The following is a 26407-nucleotide window of genomic DNA, read 5'->3' as shown; positions in this document are numbered from 1 at the left end:
CGGGAAGCCTGGGGAGAAAGAGAAGGGGGGAGGGGAGCCCGGAGGGAGGACCAGGCAAAGAGTTACAGTGAGAGGGACAGAGGGAGAAAAAAGAGAGGGGAAAAAAGGGGGAAAAATAAAAAATATATAAAATAAAAAAAAGGGATGGGGTATGAAGGGGAGGAGGGGCATTAACGGAAGTTAGAGAAGTCAATGTTCATGCCATCAGGTTGGAGGCTACCCAGACGGAATATAAGGTGTTGTTCCACCAACCTGAGTGTGGCTTCATCTTTACAGTAGAGGAGGCCGTGGATAGACATATCAGAATGGGAATGGGATGTGGAATTAAAATGTGTGGCCACTGGGAGATCCTGCTTTCTCTGGCGGACAGAGCATAGGTGGTCTCCCAGTCTGCACCGGGTCTCACCAATATATAGAAGGCCACATCGGGAGCACCGGACGCAGTATATCACCCCAGCTGACTCACCGGTGAAGTGTTGCCTCACCTGGAAGGACTGTCTGGAGCGCTGAATGGTGGTGAGGGAGGAAGTGTAAAGACGTGCGTAGCATTTGCTCAGCTTACAAGGATAAGTGCAGGGAGGGAGATCAGTGGGAAGGGTTGGGGAGGACAAATGGACAGGGGAGTCGCGTAGGGAGCGATCCCTGCGGAAAGCAGAAATGGGGGGGAGGGAAAGATGTGCTTAGTTGTGGGATCCCCATCCCTTCCCACCGATCTACAAAGTGATCTAAATTAATTACAAATATAAAACATAAAATAATTGATTACATAAGTATTCGCCCCCTTTAATAATGACACACTAAATCATCAACGGAGCAGCCAATTGGTTTTAGTAGTCACATAATTAAATAAATAGAGATCTGTTTTTGGGAGACCTGTGTGTAGTTGAGGCGTTTTAATTGATAGTAGTGAAACTACACCTATGTCTGGAATGTCCACCTGGCAAAAACTACACCATGAAGACAAAAGAATACTCTAAGCAACTCCGCAAAAAGATTTTGAAAAGCACAAGTCAGGAGATGGATACAAGAAAATTTCCAAGTTCGTGAATATCCCTTGGAGTACAGTTTAAGTCAATCATCAAGAAATGGAAAAGATGTGGCACAGCAGTAAGTCTGCCTAGAGCAGTCTGTCCTCAAAAACTGAGTGACCGTGCAAAGAGGGGACTAGTGAGGGAGGCCACCAAGAGACCTATAGCAACTCTGGAGGAGTTACAAGCTTCAGTGGCTGAGATGGGAGAGAATGTGCATACAACAACTGTTGCCCGGGTGCTTCACCAGACACAACTTTGTGGAAGAGTGGCAAAGAGAAAGCTAGTGTTGAAAAGTCTCACATGAAATCTCAGCTAGAGTTTGCCAGAAGGTATGTGAGGGATTCTAAACCTAGCTGGAAGAAGGACCTATGGTCTGATAAAACTAAAATTGAGCTTTTTGGCCGTCAGACTAAATGTTATAATTGGCTTTTGCATATTATCTGAAAAATACTATTCTAAACATACGGTATGTTTCCTGTGTGTTGGCGCGTGGCCAAGTGGTTAAGGCGATGGTCTAGTGATCTGAAGGTTGCTAGTTCAAGCTTCAGCTGAGGCAGCGTGTTGTGTCCTAGAGCAAGGCACTTAATCACACATTGCTCTGCGATGACACCGGTGCCAAGCTGTACCGGCCCTTGTGCCCTTCCCTTGGACAACATCAGTGGCGTGGAGAGGGGAGACTTGCAGCATGGGCAACTGCCGGTCTTTCATACAACCTTGCCCTTGGAAACCTTCCAAGGTGCAAATCCATAGTCTCATGAGAGTAACGGATGCCTATATAAAAAAGCATTTAGTCTGATGGCCAAAAAGCTCAATTATAGTTTTATAGACTGCAGCAGGCCCTGGACTGCTTGTGAAGATAGAGGATAAAATAAATGCAACAAAATACAGGAAAATCCTGGAGGAAAACCTGATGCAGTATGCAAGAGAACTGCAACTTGGGAGATTTGTTTTCCAGCAAGGCAATGAGCACAAGCATAAAGCCAAAGCTGCACAAGAATGGCTTAAAAACAGCAAAGTCCTGGAGTGGCCATGTCAGAGTCCAGACCTCAATCCAATTGAGAACTTGTGGCTGAACTTGAAAAGGAATGTTCCCCATGCAATCTGACAGAGCTTGAGCAGGTTTGTAAAGAAGAATGGGGAATAATAGCAGTGTCCAGATGTGCAAAGCTGACAGAGACCTACCCTTATAGATTCAAGGCTGTAATTGCTGCCAAAGGTGCATCTACTAAATACTGACTTGAAAGGGGTGAATATTTTGCAATCAATTATTTTGTGTTTTATACTTGTAATTAATTTAAATCACTTTGTAGAGATCTGTTTTCACTTTGACATGAAAGAGTCTTTTTCTGCTGATCAGCATCAAAAAAGCCAAAATAAATTCACTTTAATTCAATGTTGTACAGCAACAAAACATGAAAACTTTCAAGGGGGGTGAATACTTTTTACACGCACAGGACCCCTCCAAGTTACCCATGTCTGACTGACACTCAGCCATTTTATTAGGTACACCTGTACACCTGCAGATTAATACATATGTCTAATCATACAATCATGTGGCAGCAACTCAGTGCATAAAAACATGTAGACATGGTCAAGAGGTTTAGTAGTTGTTTTGACCAAGCATCAGAATGGGGAAGAAATGTGATCTCAGTAATTTTGACCGCAGAATGTTTGTTGGTACCAGACCGGGAGTGGGGGGGGGGGGCTCCGTTTGAGTATCACAGAAGTTGCTGACCCCCTGGGATTTTTCACACACAACAGTCTCTACAGAGAATGGTGTGAAAAACAAAAATATCCAGTGAGCAGTAGCTTTGTGGGTGTTAATGAGAGAGGTTAGAGGCGAATGTCATACTGGTTCAAGTTGACAGGAAGGCGACAACAGTGGTCTGCGGAAATGCACCTCTGAATGTACAACATGGGGAACCTTGAAGTGGATGGGCGAGAAGTGGTACCTAAGTGACTGCTGATTGTAGGTGCAGCCTATGCATATGAATGAGCATTTGGCAGACCAGTGGGATGGATTTATCAGCTCCTGCAGACTAAAGGCACCTTCTGACATCTGTGAACTTGGTTCAAAGCTGTATTTCTCACTTGTGAACTGTCTGGGATATGAACAATTCACTGGAATGGAACCCTGCTGTAACGTGGGCAGGACATGTAAACAATTGAGGACCATGCTAATGCAATTTTTGCAATATCTTGGGTTGTACCACAAACCACTTAAACACCATCTTCCAAACATTTCATCCCACCCCTCCCAACTCAGCCACTTCCCCCCGCATCTGGTTTCACCTATCACCTGCCAGGTAGTACTCCTTCCCCACCCCCACCTTTTTATTCTTCCCCATTCCTTTCCAGTCCTAACGAAGGGTCTAAGTCTGAAATATTGACTGCTTTTCTATTTCCATAGATGCTGCTGAGTTCCTCCAGCATTTTGTGTGTGTTGCTTTGCAGTTCCAGCATCTGCAGAATTTCTCATGTTTATGATTTGCTGATCCTCTGCGAAGGCTCTTCGAGGGATGTTACCCTGAAGAAATTTCAATCATCTCTTTGAGGGGAGTTCGAAGAGACCCTCTTCCACTGCTCCCCCTCTGTGATCTCAGCTGCCCTCCTACTCTTCAGCCATGTATTCACTCAGACTTGCTACCACAGCCATGTATCCTTCCTGGGAACTTGTTTTGCCACAATCTCTTTGCACCATTTTCAGACTTCCCAGTTTAGAGGAGCAACAATTCATATTCCATCGGGGTAGCCTCCAACCTGATGGCATGAACATTGATTTTTTTTTCTGGTAAATGATTTTGCTTCTTCCCCCTTCCCTCTTCTTCTATTCTCCACTCTGGTCTCTTACCTCTTCTTCTCAACTGCCTATCAACTCCCCCAGGTTCCCCTCCTTCTTCTCTTTCTCCCATGGTCCACTCTCTTCTCCAATCAGATTCCTTACTCTCCAACCACCTGGCATCACTTATCACATTCTAGCTATCGTCCTTCCCCTCTCCCTTTTTTTTCCAGTCCTAAAGAAGGGACTCAGCCTGAAATGTCAACTGTTTGTTCATTTCCATAGATGCTGTCTGACCTGCTGAGTTCCTCAAGCATTTTGTTTGGGTTGACTTAAATTTTCTTGCCCTCTCCCTGGAAAAAGCTCTGGCTGAATTTGGGTGGCTGTAAGTGTACTCACACACATGGAAACAGGCCATTCAGCCCACTATGTTCATGCTGACCACTGAATACGCTTTCAAATCCCTTTCTCCAGCACCCCATGCCAAGGCTATTCAAGTGCTCATCTTGACACCTACTACCATTGTAGTGTTATGGGCAGCACGATGCCCTCACAGCCTGGGGTGTCGGAGTTCAGAGCTCAATTATGATGCCGCCCATAAGGAGTTTGTACATGAGGGCGTGGGTTTCCTCCAGATGCTCAGATTTCCTCCCACATTCCAAAGACATACTGGTTAGTAGGTTAATTGGTCATGGTAAATTGTCCTGCAGTTAGGCTGGGGTTATATAGGTGGGTTGCTGGCTGGTGTGGCTCAGTGGGCCAGGGGAGCCTGTTCTGCACCATATCTCTAAATGAATAACATGAAACTCTGAAATGCTGTGAGAAACTCTGCTTCCACAACTCTCTCCAACAGTATATTCCAGATTGAGAGACTCTGCTTCCACAACTCTCTCCGACAGTATATTCCAGATTGAGAGACTCTGCTTCCACAACCCTCTCCCACAGTATATTCCAGATTGAGAGACTTTGCTTCCACAACCCTCTCCGACAGTATATTCCAGATTGAGAGACTCTGCGTCCACCACTCTCTCCGACAGTATATGCCAGATACGCACAGCTCCCTGGGTGAAAATTAAACTCCCCCTCAGATTCTTTACCCTAAATCTATGTACTCTAGTTTTATCTACCTCTGACATGGTTAAAAATCTTCCCATGTTCTACTCTTTCTGTACGCCTCACAGTTTTAAGTATCTCTATCATATCCTGGCTTAACCTCACCCATCCCAGGGAAAACAGATATAAACCTCTCCAGTCTCTCCCCATAACTGGAATGAACCATCCCAGACAACATCCTGGTGACCTCCTTTACTCTTTTCCTCTGTTCATCAATACTCCCTCACACCCTATGGTTCTCATTTAGGATAGTCATTGTCCTCTTCCCAATCCCCATGCCCCAATACTATATGTGAATTCCCCCTCTCCCCATCTCTGCCTTCTTGGGATGATCAAACTAGTAGATCCACTGTAACTGTGAAAACAATTCACAAAGCTACACGTGGAAAACCTTTCTAGACATCCGCTTGCAGAAGGCCTTAATCTTGACTGACAGTTCAATCAGCTTTCTGTCTAATGCTCTTTTGATCCTTTTATGCCTTTTGCCTCTTAAGTAATGCAGCAGCAAATCTATTTCAACAACTGCTTGTGCACCCTCTGGGTCATTGATAGGTGCTTTCTTGTTTACAGAAATCCTGCCTTAAGTAATAACTCTGACGCAAGAGACCGGCCATGAGTAATGTCTGGGCAGCTGTCACAATAAGGAAAATGCAGACTAATGTCTGACAAATCAATGCAATCACTTGATTGAGTAGGATAGGGCAGGAGCGGTTTTTGAAGAAGTCAATAATTTAGCAATAAGCTGTGGAGATCCATAGACATTGTGAAGATTGCACAATAAAGCTCTGCCCTCATACCTGTGCGAAGGGGGTAATTCAAACAGATAGGTGGCTGTCAGGGTAGGTAGGAAATGCGCTTGAATTTTGTGAAAATTGAAACATTGGGTTTTGTGCTGCACTTAGATTTATAAATAGGAAATTCACAGCTGCAACTAAAATGTCTAAAGATAATGTGCAAGGCAGGATTTTTACACAGAGAGGCCTGGAGCATACTGCCAGGGAATATGATGGAAGCAGATTCAATGGCATTGTTTAAATGGCAGTGAGAGAGTCACAGGAACGGGTTGGGAACACAGGGATGTGGACAATGTGGGGGCAAATCGGATTAGTATAATTTGATATCATGGTCAGTGGGCTGAAAAGCCTGTGCTATACCTTTTCATGTTTCTATTTCTATACTTAACTCTGGCATGAGATTAAATGTGAAACAATTTTCATTAACATCTCATTTTGAACTTGATGATACATATTTGTATTTAAGGAACTGTCTTTGAAATATTGTTCAGAGAATTGAGAAAGCCAGCTAAAACCTGGGATTTACACAATAAAACCAATCTCGTCTTTGCACCAGAAGGTTGTGCATTCAAGTGCCACCCTAGAGACTTGAACACAAAATCTGTGCTGAAACTCTTGTGAAGTAATGTATTAATAGCATTTTGTTGAAGTTGCGGATAAAAGATAAACTGAAGGCTCATCTGCCCTCTTGGGTAGTTGCAAGTAACTATGAGGCATTATTTCAAAGAGCTTGTGAGTTCTCCCAGATGTCTTCATCAAACTCTGAATCACCAATCTGCTGTCCATTCCCCGGCAGCTGCAACCCAGGTTTACAGGAGAACAAAAGTCTTTTGATCATTCCGGGTCTATACAATAGTATAGAATGCCTTTGGCCATATGTTCTATGGGATTTGATGGCTTGCCTTTTGCTCACCAGTCGATTAGCATGCCTTTCTAGACAATAATTCCATTTCTAGTCAAGTTCTTTTTGTCTAGTGGATAATGTTTATCTGAAGTGAACAGAAGAGAACTTTATAACAGCCCATGAATGCGGATATAAATCATGCCAGACTTATTCAGGATTTTCATCATGGAGTCCTAATAATTTCAGAATACTTCTATTCAACTATATTACTCTCAAAGCACAGATTTGAAATAAAGTTAAAAATCTTTTTAATTATAGCAATGTACAGGACAGTAATGATTTATGTGATGAGATTCTACAGAAAATAAGGTATTATTAACAGCTGTGTCAGTAAAATCTGGTTGATTATTATCTTCAATTACACCTATAGTTTTAATAGTTCAATTAAATAATTAATAGCATCCTTCACGTTATTGCTACCAACTGAAGATGTCTGATTAAAGACTTTGCATTTGCACACAGACTGGAGCTAAATGTCTATAAGTACCACCATAACAACGACACCGTTTCACTAAGATATTTCAAATGGCTTTGTGAAAAGACAGATTTAATTATTTCGTGGGAACAAAAATTAGCTGTCGATCCACTTCTGAATAAAAAGGTTATTAATACTGATTACTTAATTACTGCAAAAGGATCACGCAAAAACCTGCCAAATGGGGAAAAATGACTACTTTGATCAGGGTTGTTTGGGACATTATAGTTGAATCCAAGAGCTCTTTGTCCCTCAGATACACAGTTTCATTCCTCACCAAAATCTAGGTGGAAAGAGCTGACCATCATTGGTGGTTAATACACTACCTGACTCTTCAAAATCTTTTTCATCATCTACAATGTGCAAATCAGGAGTGAGACGGAATATTCAGCATTTCCTTGAATGAGCACAGCTCCAACAACACTGAAGCTTGACACGAGCCAGAGTATCCTAGCCCACTGTTATTCACGTCACTCATTACATTAAAATTTCATTTGTTCCACGCACCACAACTACAGGAATGCAATGCAATAAATCTCCAAGGATTCTCCAAATCCATATAAAATTATGAGAACAGGAAGTATTCCTTCAGCAATTAACCATTCCGATTTGGAGATACATCACCTTTCCTTTATTTCCTCTGATTCAAAACCCTGCAATATCATAATTATCAGCATTGTGGGAGTACCTCCACCACAGTGGTGGCAGCTGTTCAAGAAATTGGATCACGAACATAGCTTATCAACAACCTTTCAGCAGCCATTAAGCTTTGGTAATTAATATTGGCATCACCAGGAATACTCAAACCCCTAACAAATTAAAAAGTTCAACCACGTTTTCGACATTTGGTAAAAAAAAGGCTTGGCCTTCATCAAGAAATTAGATTAAAGCTTCTTAAAAGCTATTTTAATGGTCTAAGTGGTCTTCCTTCTTCACAAAATCAGTTGTCTGGCAAAACAGCCTTGTTCTACTACATTTATATTTTGCTACTTGCAATAAATCCATCTGGCAATTTGACCTGAATTATACGATCTGACAGACTGATGTCTCTACCTTTCAAAGAGCACGCATGCCAATGAGGCAGCTTACCTAAAACTTCAGCCAAAATAAGCTGATAAAAATGACATGGTTAATTCATAACTGACCATTCAACTTTTTGCATGACATTAAATTTGGATCATGGGAATGTGGACATTCCTCAAAAAGTTGACTTCTGATTGTATTTTGAAATGTCCAAATCATATTGAATATGTCATCAGTTGTATGTATGTATGATAAAACATCACCAATTAATAAACAATTTCCTTAAAAATTAGTTGTTGTACTAATGACACTTCATGAACACTTAAAACTGAAGCAAACAGAAGGAGTTATTTTGAGAAAGCACATACCATCTTTGCAGACAGGGCAGCACTGATCTGGCTCATATACTGGATCCACACATTCAACCTGGGCACATTCTGCTACGGAACAATGCACCTCGCCATTGGGTTCACAGCGACATTTCTCGCAGGGAGAAACCTAAAATGGAAACACCATTTCAGCAGTGAAAGGACAAGGCTCACTTCATTGTACTTGCACTTATGGACACAGGAAACAACATATTGATGAGCAACAGTGGGGTTTGTTTTGCAACACAGAGTCTATTGTATCACACTGTGCACTCTGTTGTATCACTGAGAGAGGAAGAACTATGGAAAGAACAACATTGGTTTAAAATTGTACGATTTACTTCAACAGGCGGTCCACACTGTAACAGTTCCCTATTATATTGTTTCATACCTTCTTCTGACATAGAAGGAGCCATTCAGTCCATTTAGTCTCACCAGTTTTCAGAGCAATGGCTTTAGTCCCATTCTCTTAGTATCTTGGACACCTTTCTCACATGCTCATCAGCCTGGGTTTTCTGCTACCCACCTACACTATGGTTAGCCTGCCAACTGCTGTGCATCGTTACGATGTGGATTGAAACTGGAACTCCCAGGAGAAACCCAAATTTCCACTGAGAGGTAGTTCAAGCTCTGGGCAAATGGTACCTGGGTCATTTGAGCTGGGAGACAGCAGAACTATCTACTAACCCAGTGTGAGGCACATTGGTTAACTACTCTAGGCCAACATCAAGATCTCTCTTCAATATTCCAGTATCGTTGTTTGAATATTAAAGTGTGTAAACTAAATTCTTTCAATAAAACCTGCCTATAGACATCCTCGTCATTGTAGGTAAAACATAGAAACATAGAAACATAGAAAATAAGTGCAGGAGTAGGCCATTCGGCCCTTTGAGCCTGCACCGCCATTTATTATGATCATGGCTGATCATCCAACTCAGAACCCCGCCCCAGCCTTCCCTCCATACCCCCTGATCCCCCTAGCCACAAGGGCCATATCTAACTCCCTCTTAAATATAGCCAATGAACTGGCCTCAACTGTTTCCTGTGGCAGAGAATTCCACAGATTCACCACTCTCTGTGTGAAGAAGTTTTTCCTAATCTCGGTCCAAAAAGGCTTTCCCTTTATCCTCAAACTGTGACCCCTTGTTCTGGACTTCCCCAACATCGGGAACAATCTTCCTGCATCTAGCCTGTCCAATCCCTTTAGGATTTTATACGTTTCAATAAGATCCCCCCTCAATCTTCTAAATTCCAACGAGTACAAGCCCAGTTCATCCAGTCTTTCTTCATATGAAAGTCCTGCCATCCCAGGAATCAATCTGGTGAACCTTCTTTGTACTCCCTCTATCGCAAGGATGTCTTTCCTCAGATTAGGGGACCAAAACTGCACACAATACTCCAGGTCTGGTCTCACCAAGGCCTTGTACAACTGCAGTAGTACCTTCCTGCTCCTGTACTCGAATCCTCTCGCTATAAATGCCAGCATACCATTCGCCTTTTTCACCGCCTGCTGTACCTGCTTGCCCACTTTCAATGACTGGTGTATAATAACACCCAGGTCTCGTTGCACCTCCCCTTTTCCTAATCGGCCACCATTCAGATAATAATCTGTTTTCCTATTTTTGCCACCAAAGTGGATAACTTCACATTTATCCACATTAAATTGCATCTGCCATGAATATGCCCACTCACCCAACCTATCCAAGTCACTCTGCATCCTCTTAGCATCCTCCTCACAGCTAACACTGCCACCCAGCTTCGTGTCATCCGCAAACTTGGAGATGCTGCATTTAATTCCCTCATCCAAGTCATTAATATATATTGTAAACAACTGGGGTCCCAGCACTGAGCCTTGAGGTACCCCACTAGTCACCGCCTGCCATTCTGAAAAGGTCCCGTTTATTCCCACTCTTTGCTTCCTGTCTGCTAACCAATTCTCTATCCACATCAATACCTTACCCCCAATACCGTGTGCTTTAAGTTTGCACACTAATCTCCTGTGTGGGACCTTGTCAAAAGCCTTTTGAAAATCCAAATATACCACATCCACTGGTTCTCCCCTATCCACTCTACTGGTTACATCCTCAAAAAATTCTATGAGATTTGTCAGACATGATTTTCCTTTCACAAATCCATGCTGACTTTGTCCGATCATTTCACCGCTTTCCAAATGTGCTGTTATCACATCTTTGATAACTGACTCCAGCAGTTTCCCCACCACTGACGTTAGGCTAACCGGTCTATAATTCCCCGGTTTCTCTCTCCCTCCTTTTTTAAAAAGTGGGGTTACATTAGCCACCCTCCAATCCTCAGGAACTAGTCCAGAATCTAACGAGTTTTGAAAAATTATCACTAATGCATCCACTATTTCTTGGGCTACTTCCTTAAGCACTCTGGGATGCAGACCATCTGGCCCTGGGGATTTATCTGCCTTCAATCCCTTCAATTTACCTAACACCACTTCCCTACTAACAAGTATTTCGCTCAGTTCCTCCATCTCACTGAACCCTCTGTCCCCTACTATTTCTGGAAGATTATTTATATCCTCCTTAGTGAAGACAGAACCAAAGTAATTATTCAATTGGTCTGCCATGTCCTTGCTTCATAATCAATTCACCTGTTTCTGTCTGTAGGGGACCTACATTTGTCTTTACCAGTCTTTTCCTTTTTACATATCTATAAAAGCTTTTACAGTCAGTTTTTATGTTCCCTGCCAGTTTTCTCTCGTAATCTTTTTTCCCCTTCCTAATTAAGCCCTTTGTCCTCCTCTGCTGAACTCTGAATTTCTTCCAGTCCTCAGGTGAGCCACTTTCTCTGGCTAATTTGTATGCTTATTAACATATTAAAGAAAGGTGAAGAATGTTTTAACAAATAAATTACATCATTAGTAAAATAACCAAATCACTACAAGTATTATTTGATTATTAGCACTAACACAAAAAACAGTGCTGCTCTATATATTGAATTGTAAATGAAATTTTCCAAGTAAGTCATTATTAGATTCAGTGCTGAACATCAACAAACAAAAAGTTGGACTTGGATATCACAATTTTAGATTAAATAAATTATGTTGCATTTTACAAACTGGTAATATATTTTCACTTGGTCCTGACAAGATAAGCACCATTGGCAGGGCCACATTATATCAGAATCAGAATCAGAATGAGGTTTAATAATATAGGCATATGCTGTGAAATTTGTTAACTTAGCGGCACCGGTACATTGCAATACATGGTAAATATATATTAAAAATAAATAAATTAGAGTAAGTCTGTATACGCATATTAAATAGTTAAATTAAAAATATTGTAAAAACAGAAATAATAAAAGTGAGGTAGTGTTCACGGGTTCAATGTCCATTTCGAAATTGGATGGTAGAGAAGAACATGTTCCTAAGTGTGTGCCTTCATGCTTCTGTACCTCCTTCTTGATAACAACCATGAGAAAAGGGCATGTCCTGGATGATGGGAGTCCTAAATACTGGGTGTCGCCTTTCTGAGCCTTGAAGATATCTTGGATACCAAGGAAGCTAGTACCCATGATTGAGCTGACTAATTTTACAACTTTCTGTAGCTTCTTTCGATCCTGTGCAGTAGTCACCCCATGCCAGATGGTCTAGCAGCCTGTCAGAATACTCTCCATAGTACATCTGTAGAAGTTTTTCAGTGTATTAGGTTACAAACCAAATCTCTTGAAACTCCTAATGAAATATAGCTGCTGTCTTGCCTTCTTTATAGCTACATCAATATGTTGGGACCAGGATAGATCCTCAAAGGTATTGACACCCAGGAACTTGAAATTGCTCACTCTCTCGACTTCTGATCCCTCTGTGAGGATTGGTTCATGTTCTCTCATCTTAGCCTTTCTCAAGTCCACTATCAGCTCTTTGGTCTTACTGCCATTAAGTGCAAGGTTGTTGCTGTGACACCACTCAACAAGCAGGTACACCTTGTTCCTGTATGCCCTCCAATCTCCATCTGAGATTCTGCCAACAATGGATGTATCATCAACAACTGCTGTTTGAGCTATGGTTACAGAGAGCGTAGAGCAGTGGGCTAAGCACAGGTCCCTGTTGATTGTCAGCGAGGAAGAGATGTTATTACCAATCCACACAGATTGTGGTCTTCCGGTTAGTAAGTCAAGGATCTATCCCTAATTGCAAACAATGTCATGTTGTCTTTCTCCTGTTTATAAAATTGTGTCATTTGTTGACTAAGTATACCACTTCAAAGAGTGTGAAGACTTCACCATGTACACAAACAAGATTTACATACAGGACAGACCAGGTATTTGGTCATGACTGGACCACTTTAACAGTTCAAACAGGAGCTAAATGGTCAAATTTATGATCTTCCAAAATTAGAGTCATAGAGCGCTACAGCACAGAAACAGGGCCTTTGACCCATCTAGTCCATGCCAAACTATTCCACCTAGTCCAACTGATATGCACCTGGACAATAGCCCTCTACATCCCTCCCATCCATGTACTTATCCAAACTTCTCTTAAACATTGCAATGGAACCCACGTTCACCACTTCTGCTGGTAGCTTGTTCCGCACTCTCACCACCCTGTAAGGGAAGAAATTGCCTCTCATTTTCCCCTTAAACATTTCACCTTTCACCCTTAACCATGACTTCTAGTTCTAGTCTCTTCCAACATCAGGGGAAAAAGACGGCTTGCACTGAACCTATCCATTCCTCTTAACTAACCTACTGATGTCCCTCAAAATTTCATGTACCTCTGTCAGGTACCTTCTTCTCCCCAAATAAATGAATCCAGCCAATATATTTTCTCTCATAGCTGAATGTTGCCATCCCGGGAAACACCCTGATAAATCTCCTTTGAACTATGAATTTATTAATCAGTCTAAGAGGCTCAAATAACTCAGTGTCCATCTCTGAAGCTCTGGACTTCTGTTCCCTAGTCTGTCTTCCACTCTACTTCAAACTCTCCTTCAAATTTACCTCCTTGTGCTGTTTTCAAGCGCTTCTTCACTCTTCTCTATACGTGGTTCGCTATTAGTGCCTTATCTACCAGCACTCCCGCAAAGTGTCTTATGACATTTGATGATGATAAATGCACTATATAAATGGAAGAGTCAGAAAGAACATTTTCCAGTTATTTTTCTCAGCAGATGTTATGACTTACTTGCAATTCCAGCAATTCCTACTCTAATTTTCACGGTTTGGTAGCATTATGGAGCCAATTTATTATCATTTGTGTGTTGAATCTGTTTCTGAAATTCAACTCTATTGAAATTGATGCTTTTGTGTTACCAACCAGTGGATAAATGCTTCCATCATGACTTTTTACCCTGAAGCAGGCTACATATTACTGAAATTTATAGAACAGTTTTATACCTTGCCAATGTGGTTTACAAACTCTAGAACCATCCTATCACTGTTGCAGAAGTGATAAAAACTCTGAAATGAATCTCACTAAAGAAATTCAAGTGCATTAATGAAGCATTGTCAGAAAAAATGATGGTACTCTTTTAAGGTCAAGTTTCAGTAATACTTCTTGTTCTGAGTAAAGAAAGATTTATGCTGGTGCTTGTCAATTTTGGTATTCCTCGTGGGTTGAATCTAAATAATTATTATCAACAAATCACTTGTACAACCAGAGGAACTAATACACAGGACAACTGTTACACCATCATCAAGAGTGCTTACCGTGCTATCCCTCACCTACACTTTGGAAAGTCTGATCACCTAACTGTATTTCTACTCCCTGAGTATAGGCAGAGACCGAAGACTGCAGCACCCATAGTGAGGATCAAGAAGGTATGGACAAAGGAGGCACAGGATCACTTACAGGACTGCTTTGAGTTGGTGGACTGTGTGGTGATATGACATGTAAGAACGTGATTGGAGAGAGTTCTGAGCATGCGCAGGGATGATAGAAAGATCAAGAAACAAGGTATTGTAAACACATTGTGGTTGTCGTTAAATAAAAGCTCTATTTCTTCCAGAAGATAGTTCTTTATGAGTAAACTACAGTATGTATGAATATAAAGAAAACAACATGGTGTCAGAAGTTGGTCTGGAAGAATAATACATTTCCCATCATGGGAGAATCAAAGATAATTTTCTGAAAAAAAGAGTTCGAACTGTTTTGGTGTTGCTAACAGTTTTACAAATGGAAGGTTTGCAGCCTGCATCAACACTTCAATTGTCTGGGAACATAGCTGAGAACTGGAGAAAATTTAAACAACGTTTTGAATTGTATTTATCGGTGATCGATGTGGATCGAAAACCGGAAAAAAACGAAAGCTGCGCTTCTACTCCACGTAATAGGTGATGACACAGTTGAGGTATATAATTATTTTATTTTTGAAAATGGAGATAATTTAAAGTTAAAATCGATAATTGACAAATTTGAAGCATTTTATATACCGAAGCGTATTGTGACATATGAGCTGTATAGATTTTTAACATGTACGCAGAGAGCTGGTGAAACTATTGATCAATATGTTACTGAATTGAGACACCAGAGTAAAACATGCGAGCTTGGAGAACTGACAGACTCTCTCATTGAAGACAGAATTGTTTGTAGCATTCTGGATAATGGTCTGAGAGAAAGATTGTTAAGAGGACCAGACTTAGACTTGGAAAAAGCTTTGATGCTCTGCAAAGCTTCCGAAATCGTGACATCACGGGCTAAAGAACTTTTCATTGAGAGCTGCAATGTAGACGCTGTGAGGAAGGGTGAACATATTAGAAAAAATAATAAAACGACAACAAAACCAACAGACAGCAAGACGTCATCTGAGAGAAAAAAGCTATGTGATCAATGTGGGCTGCAGCATCGGGCAAATCAGTGTCAAGCATATGGGAAAATGTGCAACGACCATGGTAAGAGTATTCATTTTTCATGTTGTTGCGGAAGTAGAAAGAAAATAAAACAAGCAAATTCAGTGCTTGAAAACGACCTTGAGGAGTTTTATATAGATGTGCTTTGTGAAAACAAACAAAGTAAGAATGACTGGACTATTCCATTGCAAGTGAACCAAAACAATATTCTGTTTAAACTTGATACTGGAGCACACGTAAATGTTCTTGCAGAATCTGAGTTTAATGCATTAAAGCCAAGACCAAAGTTACATAAGACAAATATAAAAGTGACTGGGCATTCAGGTGCAGACATTCCAGTTAAAGGAACACATGTTGCAAAAGTATCACGCAAAAATATTGTGCACACGCTTTCATCTGTGGTGGTGCCAAAGAATGTACAATACTGGATTTACCTGCCTGTGAGAGACTGAACTTGGTGAAAAGAATCTTAGAGTTCGACAGTGACACAGAGTCAGAATACAGTGAATTGATGAAGGAGTATGAAGACTTGTTCAAAGGACTTGGTTGTCTTCCAGGAGAGCACACAATTAAAATTGACAACACAGTGCCACCCATAGTACATCTATGTAGAAAAGTGCCTTTTGCACTGCATCATCAACTGAAAACAGAACTTAACAGAATGGAACGGCTAGGAGTCATAAAAAAATTGATGAACTGACTGAATAGGTCAATTTGCTTGTCATTGTTGATAAGAAAAACGGAAAACTGAGGATTTGCTTAGATCCAAGAGACTTGAATTGATCCATTAAAAGAGAGCATTTCAAATTGCCTACTCGTGAAGAAGTTATGTCACAGTTTGCTAATGCACAGTACTTTAGTAAGTTAGATGTATCCTCTGGACTCTGGCAATTTAAACTAGATGAACCCAGTTCAAAGTTGTGTACCTTTAACACTACTTTTGCCAGATACTGTTTTCTTTGGCTTCCGTTTGGAATTGCATCAGCTCCTGACATGTACCATAAAACCATTCACATGCTATATGAGCACATTGAGGGTGGGGATACATCCATAGACGATATTACTGTTTGCTGATCATCTAAACAAGAGCATGACACTAGACTCAGACAAGTCTTTGAGGCAACACGCAAGGCAAACGTGAAGTTGAATAAAGACAAATGTCAGCTGGGAGTGATTGAACTTACCTCTGTGGGTGATATCATCAGCAATGAGGGTGTGCGTCCTGATCCATTGAAGGTTTCTGCTATTGAGAACATGCCAAGACCGCAATGTAAAAAGGATGTTCAAAGGTTCATGGGAATGGTCAAGCACATGGGAAAATTCATACCCAATCTTTCGGAACAGTTTGCTCCATTGAGTCAGCTAACAGAAAAGAAAAACGAATGGAGCTGGAATCATGAACAGGAGAAGGCATGGCAAAATCTCAAGAAGGTGCTTACTAAAGAACCTGTGTCGAAATTCTATGATGCTGAGAGACCCATCAAAATCTCATGTGATGCAGCTGAAGCAGGCTTAGGGGCAGTATTACTCCAGAAACATGATCAGGAATGGCTACCAGTGGCGTATGAAACTCATTCATTATCCGATCCAGAAACAAGGTATGCCCAAATTGGAAAAAAAAAATGCTCAGCATTATGTTTGCTTGCGAGAGATTTCATCAGTTTGTGTCAGGGTAATCTATTGATGTTGAAACTGATCATAAACCTCTGACTGCATTGTTGCACAAATAAGTGACTGCCCTTTGCGAATTCAGTGAATGATGATCAAATTGCAAAGATATGCATTGAATGTGTCATACACACCTGGAAAATTCATGTATACGGCTGACACACTTCCCAGAGCTGTGGATCCAACAACAAAAGACAGTCACAGGGACACTGCTGATGTTCAGGCATTTGTGGATATGATCATAGAGACTATACCTGTTGCTCCTGAAAAGTTGGAACTGCTGCCTCTTGAGACAGAGAAGGACAAAATTCTCAGTCAGGTAATACAAGTGGTGATGGATGGATGGTCAGATAATAAGCATGACTGTACCTCGGAAGTACAAGAATATTGGAACCACAGATCAGAACTTTCTGTTGTGGATGGGATATTATACAAAGGTAGCAGAATTGTGATTCCTAAAAGTCTCCAAAAAGAAATGCTTGGGAAAATTCATGAAGGCCACCTAGGTATTGAAAAATGTAAGAGAAGGGCACAGGAATTATTGTTTTGGCCCAGGATGAATCAAGGAATTGCAGAATTGGTGTCTTCTTGACAAATATGCCTTAAATATCAACCTAGTAACCTTAAGGAGCCACTGCATCCACATCCTAGTCCTCAGAGACCTTATCAGAAGGTAGACGTTGTTCTTTTTGTAACTGACAACAAAGATTATCTATTAATAACAGATCACTACTCGTTGTATTCTGAAGTGTGTGGTCTGAGCAGAAGAACAGCAGAGAATGCAATTACATGCATGAAATCAGTTTTTTCCAGACATGTTGTACCTGATGAAGTTTTCACAGACAATGGTCCACAATTCAATGGTGAATGCATGAGACATTTTGCTCATGAACAGGGCTTTGTTCATACAGCATCTAGTCCATTTTTCCCTCAGTCCAATGGATTAGTTGAGAAGTTGGCAGGAATTATCAAGAAACTGATGCACAAAGCAAAAGATAGTGGAGGTGATTTTTATAAAGCTTTGTTAGCCTATCGCAGTACTCCACTTGAATGTGGGTTTTCGCCTGCTCAGCTCTTGATGGGATGCCGTTTGAGATCCAATCTGCCAATAGATGAGAGCCTTCTGAGAACAGGGAGGTGAACAAGTGAAAAGATGGAAAGATGAACACAAAGCAAAGCAGAAAATATACTTTGACAGATGTTCTCGTCCATTACCTGAACTGCACCAAGGAGATGAAGTAAGTATACAAAACAAAATGAGCACCTGGACACAGAAAGCTACAGTACTTGAAGAAGTACAACCCAGATCATACATGGTCCAAACAGATGGAGCAGTGTTAAGAAGAAATCGCAAAGACCTCACGAAAGAGCCAACTTCAGAGTTTCAGTTAACTGATGCAGACCAGACAAAACATACAAAATAACAACAAAATACAGGAACTGTGTGAACCACTTAGAAGGTCTACTAGTGTTCATAAACCCCCAGAGAGGTGGATGGAGACATGTTAAATTAGGCATTTGCTCTGGAGTCAATGTTGCTAATTTTTTTTCTTTTTAAGGAAGGGAAGATGTGGTGATATGACGTGTAAGAACATGATTGGAGAGAGTTCTGAGCATGCGCAGGGACAATAGAAAGATCGAGAAACATGGTATTGTAAACACATTGTGGTTGTTGTTAAATAAAAGTTCTATTTCTTCCAGAAGATGGTTCTTTATTAGTAACCCATGGTATGCATGAATATAAAGAACACAACAGACTGGACTGTATTCAGAGATTCATCTTCGATTCTGAATGGGTATGCTACACCTGTCACTGACTTCATTAAAACTTGCGCAGATGAGTGTGTGCCTGTGAGAACATACCGTACATACCCAAATCAAAAGCCGTAAGTGAACTAGGAGGTTCATGATCTGCTGAGGGCTAGATTTATGCCATTTAAGTCTGGCGACCAAGGAGTATAGAAGAAAATCAGGTACAAATTACAGAGGGCTATCTCAAGAGCAAAGAAACAATTCTGAATGAGGTTGGAGGCAGAATCGGATGCACGTCAACCCTGGCAGGGTTTGCAAGCTGTTACTTCCTACAAAGCAAAACCCAATATTATGAATGGCTATTATGCTTCACTCCCAGATAAACTCAACACCTTTTTTGTTCGCTTTGAAATGGAGAATAAAACTACAGCTATGAGGTTCCCTACAGCATCCGGTGACCTTGTAATCTCTGTCTCAGAGGCTAACGTCACACTGTCTTTTAAGATGGTGAACACTCGCAAGGTGACAGGCCCCAATACAGTACCTAGTAGTGCTCTGAAAACCTGTGCCAATCGATTGGCGGGTATGTTCAAACACATTATCAAACTCTCATTGCTACAGCTGGAAGTTTCCACCTGCTTCAAAAGGGCAACCATCATACCAGTGCCCAAGAAGTGTAGGGTGGGCTGCCTTAGACCATAAGACATTAGAGCAGAATTAGGCCATTCAGCCCATCGAGTCTGCTCTGCCATTTCACCATGGCTGATCCCGAATCCCATTCAACCCCATACACCTGCCCTCTCACCATATTCTTTGATGCCTCGACTAATCAGGAATCTATTAACTTCCGCTTTGAACATACCCATGGACTTGGCCTCCATAGTCTGTGGTACAGCATTCCACAGATTCACCACTCCAGTCAAAATCATTCCTCCTTACTTCTGTTTTAAAAAGTCACCCCTCAATTTTGAGGCTGTGCCCTCTAGTTCTGGATACCCCCACCAGTGGAAACACCCTCTCCACATCCACCTTATCTAGTCCTTTTAGCATGTGGTAGGTTTCAATGAGATCCCCACATATTCTTCTAACTTCCAGTGAGTACAGGCAAAAAGCTGCCAAACACTTCTCCAATATTAACCCCTTCATTCCTGGAATCATCCTCGTGCTTCGATGACTATCATCCAGTAGCACTCAGATATACGGTGATGAAGTGCTTTGAGAACTTGATTATGGCTAGAATTAACTTCTGTCTCAGCAAAGACCTGGACCCACTGCAATTTGCCTATCGGCAAAATAGGTCTACAGCAGTCATGATCTCATTGGTTTTCCACGCGGCCTTGAATCACCTGGACAATACAAATACTTATGTCAGGATACTGTTTATTGACTACAGATCAGCATTTAACACAATCACTCCTACAGTGCTGATCGAAAAGCTCCAGAACCTGGGCCTCTGTACCTCCCTCTGCAACTGGATCCCCAACTTCCTAATCAGGAAGACCACAACCTATGAAGCTTGGTAATAAAACCCTGACAATCAACACTGGCACACCTCAGGGGTGTGTGCTTAGCCCACTGCTCTACTCTCTCTACACCTATGACTGTGTGGCTAGGCACAGCTCAAATACCATCTATAAATTTGCTGATGACACAACTAATGTTGACAGTATTTCAGATAGTGACGAGAGGATCCATAGAAGTGAGATATATCAGCTAGTTGAGTGGTGTTACAGCAACAACCTTGCATTCAACGTCAGTAAGACCAAAGAGCAGATTGTGGACTTCAGAAAGGGTAAGACAAGGGAACACACACCAGCCAATTATAAAGGGATCAGAAGTAGAAAAAGTGAGCAATTTCAAGTTCCTGGGTGTCATCATCTCTGAGGATCTATCCTGGGCCCAATGTATTGGTGCAACTACAGAAAAGGCACACCAGCAGCTCTATTTCATTAAAGGTTTGAAAAGATTTGGTTTGTCGCCCAAGACACTCACAAATTTCTACAGATGTACCTTGGAAAGCATTTTGACAGGCTGCATCACTGTCTAGTATGGGGAGGGCGTGGTGGGTGTTGGGTGCACAGAATCGAAATAAGCTGCAGAGAGTTGTAAACTCAGTCAGCTCCATCATGGGAACTAGCCTCCGTAGTTTCCAGAACATCTTCGGGGAACGATGCCTCACAGAGGTGGCATCCATCATTAAGAACCACATCACCTATGTCCTGTTCTCATTGCTACCATCAGGAAAGAGGTACAGGAGCCTGAAGACATACACTCAACTATTCAGGAACAGCTTCTTCCCCTCTGCCATCCAATTTCTGAGTGGATAATGAACCCACGAACACTACTTCACTACTTCTTTTTAAAGTTTTGCACTACTTTTTAAAAATTTAACTACTTTATATATATATATATTTACTGTAATTCATAGTTTTTCCTCTATTATTATGCTACCACAAAAACAAGAAATTTCATGCCATATGTCGATGACATTAAACCAATTCTGATTCTGATTCTGTATCACTGTTTGTTCCAGCATTCTTCTGTTGGTTTTAATGCCGTCTGAATTTAAAACATCTAAGTCTTCTTACTTGGAAGGATTAGGTAAACTTGCAAGAGCTGGCTAACTATGAAAAGCTAATTAAAATTCAACAGAAGATTCATTTCATCCATCTCACCAAAGAAACTCAAGTAGCAAAAAAAAACTTTCATTGAATAATAATGGTATTCTTCTAAGGCCAAATTTCAGTAACACTCTTTGGTCCGAATAAAGTACGATTTACAGGGGTACTCATTATTCCAGTTTCAACAGCAGTGCATACTCTATATTTAATAGAACCTCCAAAGGTAGAAAAATGATTTACCCAGTAATGACTTCATTGTCATGATCTTGCTCCCTCACATGTACCATGTACAGAACAAACCCACCAAAGCTGTTAAAGGAGATTAGACTTAAGAATTCAACCTCCCATTGAGATACGACACTTGTCCTACCCTCTACAATTTTGTGATATATGTGAAATAAAATAGATAGACAACATAAGACCAATGAAATTAAACCACCAAAATTGGATCTACCAAATCCACGAACAGAGAATCCTTTAAATTCTGCACAATGCTAAATGCTGTTAATAGAAATGATTGTATGCAAATAACAAAACCATAATCCACTGCAGTCACTGGAACTTAAAATAGTACACCTGGCAAACTGTTCCAAAAATGTTGTGCAGGCTCAGAAAGGGAGTAGTCCTGCAGTATTTCAGTGATTCAATCAACACAAGAGACATGGGCCATATTCCCCTCCTCTAAGTCAATTGGTCCTGTTGATTTGTAGTTAAGGGCTGTTAATTAGTGTGGATGGAGTCAGAGGTGAGCAGGGAGGGGGTGCAGTATGCCTCAGTGCAAACTATCAGCGTTACATTGCTGCTTACAGTTCATGCAGGGTGGGCTCCCAGCAAGTGAAAGTTCAACAAAATGCATTATAAAAATTCAACCAGTTGCACTGGGATGGCAATTAAGTGCAGAAGAAAACATTTTATTGAAGGCAGTGGCAAAGATTTGGTGTTCGACAAGTAGGAGAGACCATGGTAAATGAACGTGTTCTCTACTTCTAGCCATCACTGGTGTGTTATGGTAAGGAAAAGGAGTAGGAGGGAAATGGTGCTGCCTTCCCTTTCCAGCATTGTGCAGATGTGACAAGCAATGGCGATCCAGATTAGAGTGAAGGAGAACGATCTACACCAAGTTTGCAAGTTTGCAAATTATCTTTCTGATATAAAACCCAGTGAAATACTGTTATTTCACTTTGTTGCTTATCCCACCATTTCATAGCTTTTATTTTCTCACTGTATTTTGATCTTTCTAACTTCGTCCACCTTGGTGACTCTGCAGCTTTTTCATAATTGACTAAATTTATCAGCTGTCATTACTGCTAACCTCATCATCTTTCACAATGATTTTAGCTGTCTACATTCACAAGACATTTACAATCAGAAGTAATCTACTCCAGAAACTACTCATCAGGGAAGCGGGGAAGAACACGCCAGGTGTGCCGATTATCAATTTCTTTTCAGTCCTAGCACATTACTGAAATTTTTAAAAATGTAGGTTGGGAAGAGGGGAAAAATGTATCATTGTATGTGGGTATCTTGTCTGCTTAAGTTTAGAAGACTAAGATGCAACTGGATTAAACAGAAAAGATTCCTAAGTATCTTGACAGTGTTAATTTGAAGTGGATTTTCTTCCAATGGATGTTAAGAGTTTAAAACTAACAGATCACCAATTTCATACAAAGATGGAGTGTTCTTTTCTCTTTTATATATCATGAATTTTCAATGGATGGTGGAAGCAGAGGCTTTGAGTATTTTTAAGGCAGAGTTAGATAGATTCTTAATAAGTAAGGGTGAAAGTTTCTGGCAATAGACAGGAAAGTGGAAATAAGCTGACAATCAGATCATCTACGATGGCAGACTCTGCTTGATTGGATGTGTGGCCTACCTGCACTTAAGTTCTACATTCATAAGAATTCATCCTTAAAATCAAGTTTTATTAGATTTGTATTAGCAATGTTTATGTAGATTTCCTTCTGTAAATTATTATGATTTCATCCTTTCTGGAGCTTAATGGTAATCAGAGGGCCTGAATGCAGACCATTGTCAATACATTACAGGAGTTCCTGCAATTTTTCCTGACTCGTTTTTTAATTTTCTCCTCCTTTGTAGCTAGGTAACACAAGATATCTTGGTGGGTTACATGGCTGAAAGCAGAAAGTGACAAGCTCTTAACACCTAACCTTGTTTATACATCACCATGGAGAAATGCCACCATGCAGTTCTTTGGCCTAAAAACTTCTCAATTTTTTACCTTGGTTTTCTTTTACTTCACTTAGATGGAATTGTGTTCTCTTAAAAGCATAATTTCTAAACCACCTTTTTGAAGTTTCACTGTCAATTTGCAGTCACTAACTAAGTAATACACATTGTCCACATAAATAAAGGATTGTGAAAGCTAAGCAAGGTCTGGTGCCAAGAAAAGGTTTGGTTTCTAGGAATAGATAACCTTGTTAAACAATGAATCAACATTTGTCTAAAATGGTAAGCTACCATGATGCCAAACCTCCAAGAACTGATACAAATATCAGAGATACCAATGGCCTATGAGTTAATATTAGGATTGGTTTCTCAGTAATAATCTACACTCTGACAATTATTTGCTTCTAAATGCCAATAATTATGTTGGATTCCCAGTTGTAGAGATTGAAAATCGTACGTCTGGGAAAGCCAATATCCCAAAGCTTAACTTCATTTTAGCACTAATTGGCATTCTGTGAAGAGTAAAGATAGACAACAGACCACCATTCAAGAGTTAAGACTTCAGTAAGTTTGGAACCGAAGTCAATGACTGAAGTTGATGGGCCCCGGGATTAAAGGCTAGTGACATCCCATATCAGCAAATCCCAGGGTTGGATGTCCATGTGGGCAGGAGGCTTGATGGGCAGCAACACCCCTTCCAACCGAGGCCAGTGAGTCCCAGGATCAAGGTCTATACGAGTCTAGAGGTTGAGACCCAAAGGTCAAAGTCTCGTGATCAGTGAGTCCTGGGGTCAGTACCAAGTGGTTGGCGAAGCCTGGAAGTTGAAGTCCAGGGATCAGTGAGTCCAGAGGTTGAAGACAGAATCTGACGAGTTTTCGAGGTTAAGGCCCAAAGAGTGAAGCCTCTGGGTTGGCGTGTCCACAGGTTGGACATCTGCAAGTCCGGACTTGTGAGTCCAAGGCCAAGGACTGGTGGTCAGAGACCCGGAGGCAGCCTGTCGTGGAGTTGGGGCCCTGTCTGTGTGGGTGGGTGGGTGGGAAAGGGGCTTGTTGTGTTGTTGTTATTGTTGCTTGTGCTGTTCTGCTGAACACGCCAGGCGTACTGTGCTGGTGACAGAGTGTCTGGTGGCACTTGAGGGCTGCCCCAGCACATCCTTCGGTTGTGTTAGTTGTTAGCACAGACAACACATTTCACTGCATGTTTCGACATTCATGTGATAAATAAATCTGAATCTTAACCTAAATCTGAAATCACTGGCCACTGGCAACAGAGAGAAAATTATTCAAATTACAAAGAAAATCATCAGCAATCTTCGTGCTGTGAGAAATTCATCAGAATAATAATCTGATTATTTTTATGTTAATACGGTAACACCACATCTAAAGCTGGTATCACCTGTTTGGTGCAGCTTACCCATCTTCCACCACCTTTCACCATCGTCCAGAGACCAAGACCTTTGTTAGTGAGACAATGCCAAGGAAAACAAGAAAGTAAATGTTGAAAAATAAATGAAATTTAAATCTATGCCCTGAAAAGCAGCTCTTGAGAAACATGATAACCTCATAGACAAGAAAGCAACTATTTGATTGAAATCCTTAAAACAACCCATGATCATAGCATACCATCACAAAGCAGGCATTTTTCTTCAAAAGGTTCAAAACTCCTGCCACTGTTTCTGAGTCCCAAACAAATAATCCCAGGACTTGAGAAAAAAACTCAGTTGATGCAACAGCCAGTGCCATCCAATTTTGAAATCACTAAGCAAGTGTTCGCACGTGATACACCCTGTACATGGGGAGGGTGGATCAGGATTCAGATGCATTTGTTTATCAAAGGTATGTTGAAACATACAGTGCCATGCAACATTTGTGTCAACAGCCAACACAACCTAACGGTGTGCTGGGGGCAACCTGCAAGTGTCGCCACACATTCTGGCACCAACATGCCCACGGTGCTTGGCAGAACACTGAACGTAACAAGCAACAAAACAAGCTCCATTCCTCCCTCTTACTCACCCACTCACCAATGCACGTACAGGACAGGTCGCCTTCAGCCTCCAGCAGACTCAGGGATTCACAGACATTGGGCTTCAATTACCCCAGTGGACTCACAGAGATCTCAAGACCCAGGCTTCCACAAACTTCCGATCGACCAGCTCGCCAGTGACAGCAAATGAAGACCCCGAACTCTGGGCCTCAAACTCCAGGCACGCTGATGACGGGGCCCTGAACACCAGGTCTAGAACTCCGGTCTCGCTGATTGACATACCAAGGAGATCACCAGCCCTCATGCCTCCTACCCAACTGGAACTTCAATCCCGGAAACAGATTAGATTATTAGATTATGAGGACACTCAGTCCTCATTTATTGTCATTTAGAAATGCTTGCATTAAGAAATGATATAATGTTCCTCCAGTATGATATCACAGAAACACAAGACAGACCATTACTAAAACTGACAAAAACCACATAAATATAACATATAGTTACAACAGTGCAAAGCAATACCGTAATTTGATAAAGAGCAGACCATAGGCACAGTAAAAAAAAGTCTCAAAGTCCCGATAGCCCCATCATCTCACGCAGATGGTAGAAGGGAGAAACTCTCCCTGCCATGAACCTCCAGCGCCGCAAACTTGCCGATGCAGCAACCTGGAAGCACCCGACCACAGTCCGACTCTGAGTCCGTCTGAAAACTTCGAGCCTCCGACCAGCCCTCCGACACTGAGAACCATCTCTGGCGAGCACTTCGACCCCGCCCTGGCCGCCGAGCAACAAGCAAAGCCAAGGACTCGGGGCCTTCCCCTTTGGAGATTCTGGATCGCACAGTAGCAGCAGCAGCAAAACAGACATTTCAGAAGTTTCACCAGATGTTCCT

At 41.4% G+C, this 26407-nt stretch overlaps 1 protein-coding gene across 6 annotated transcripts in view; it reads right to left on the bottom strand.

Annotated features, from left to right (window-relative positions):
- Positions 1 to 26407, bottom strand: part of vwc2 (von Willebrand factor C domain containing 2) — a 179827-nt gene that overhangs the window by 88433 nt on the left and 64987 nt on the right. For all 6 annotated transcript variants that reach the window (XM_063042340.1, XM_063042339.1, XM_063042341.1 and 3 more), the window contains exon 3: positions 8488 to 8617. In XM_063042340.1, the coding sequence (XP_062898410.1) occupies positions 8488 to 8617 (130 nt within the window). The remainder of the gene's footprint in view (positions 1 to 8487; positions 8618 to 26407) is intronic.

Source organism: Mobula hypostoma, chromosome 3 (assembly GCF_963921235.1).
Source record: "Mobula hypostoma chromosome 3, sMobHyp1.1, whole genome shotgun sequence".
Taxonomy (NCBI): Eukaryota; Metazoa; Chordata; class Chondrichthyes; order Myliobatiformes; family Myliobatidae; genus Mobula; species Mobula hypostoma.
This window is presented reverse-complemented; position numbering and strand designations above follow the sequence as displayed.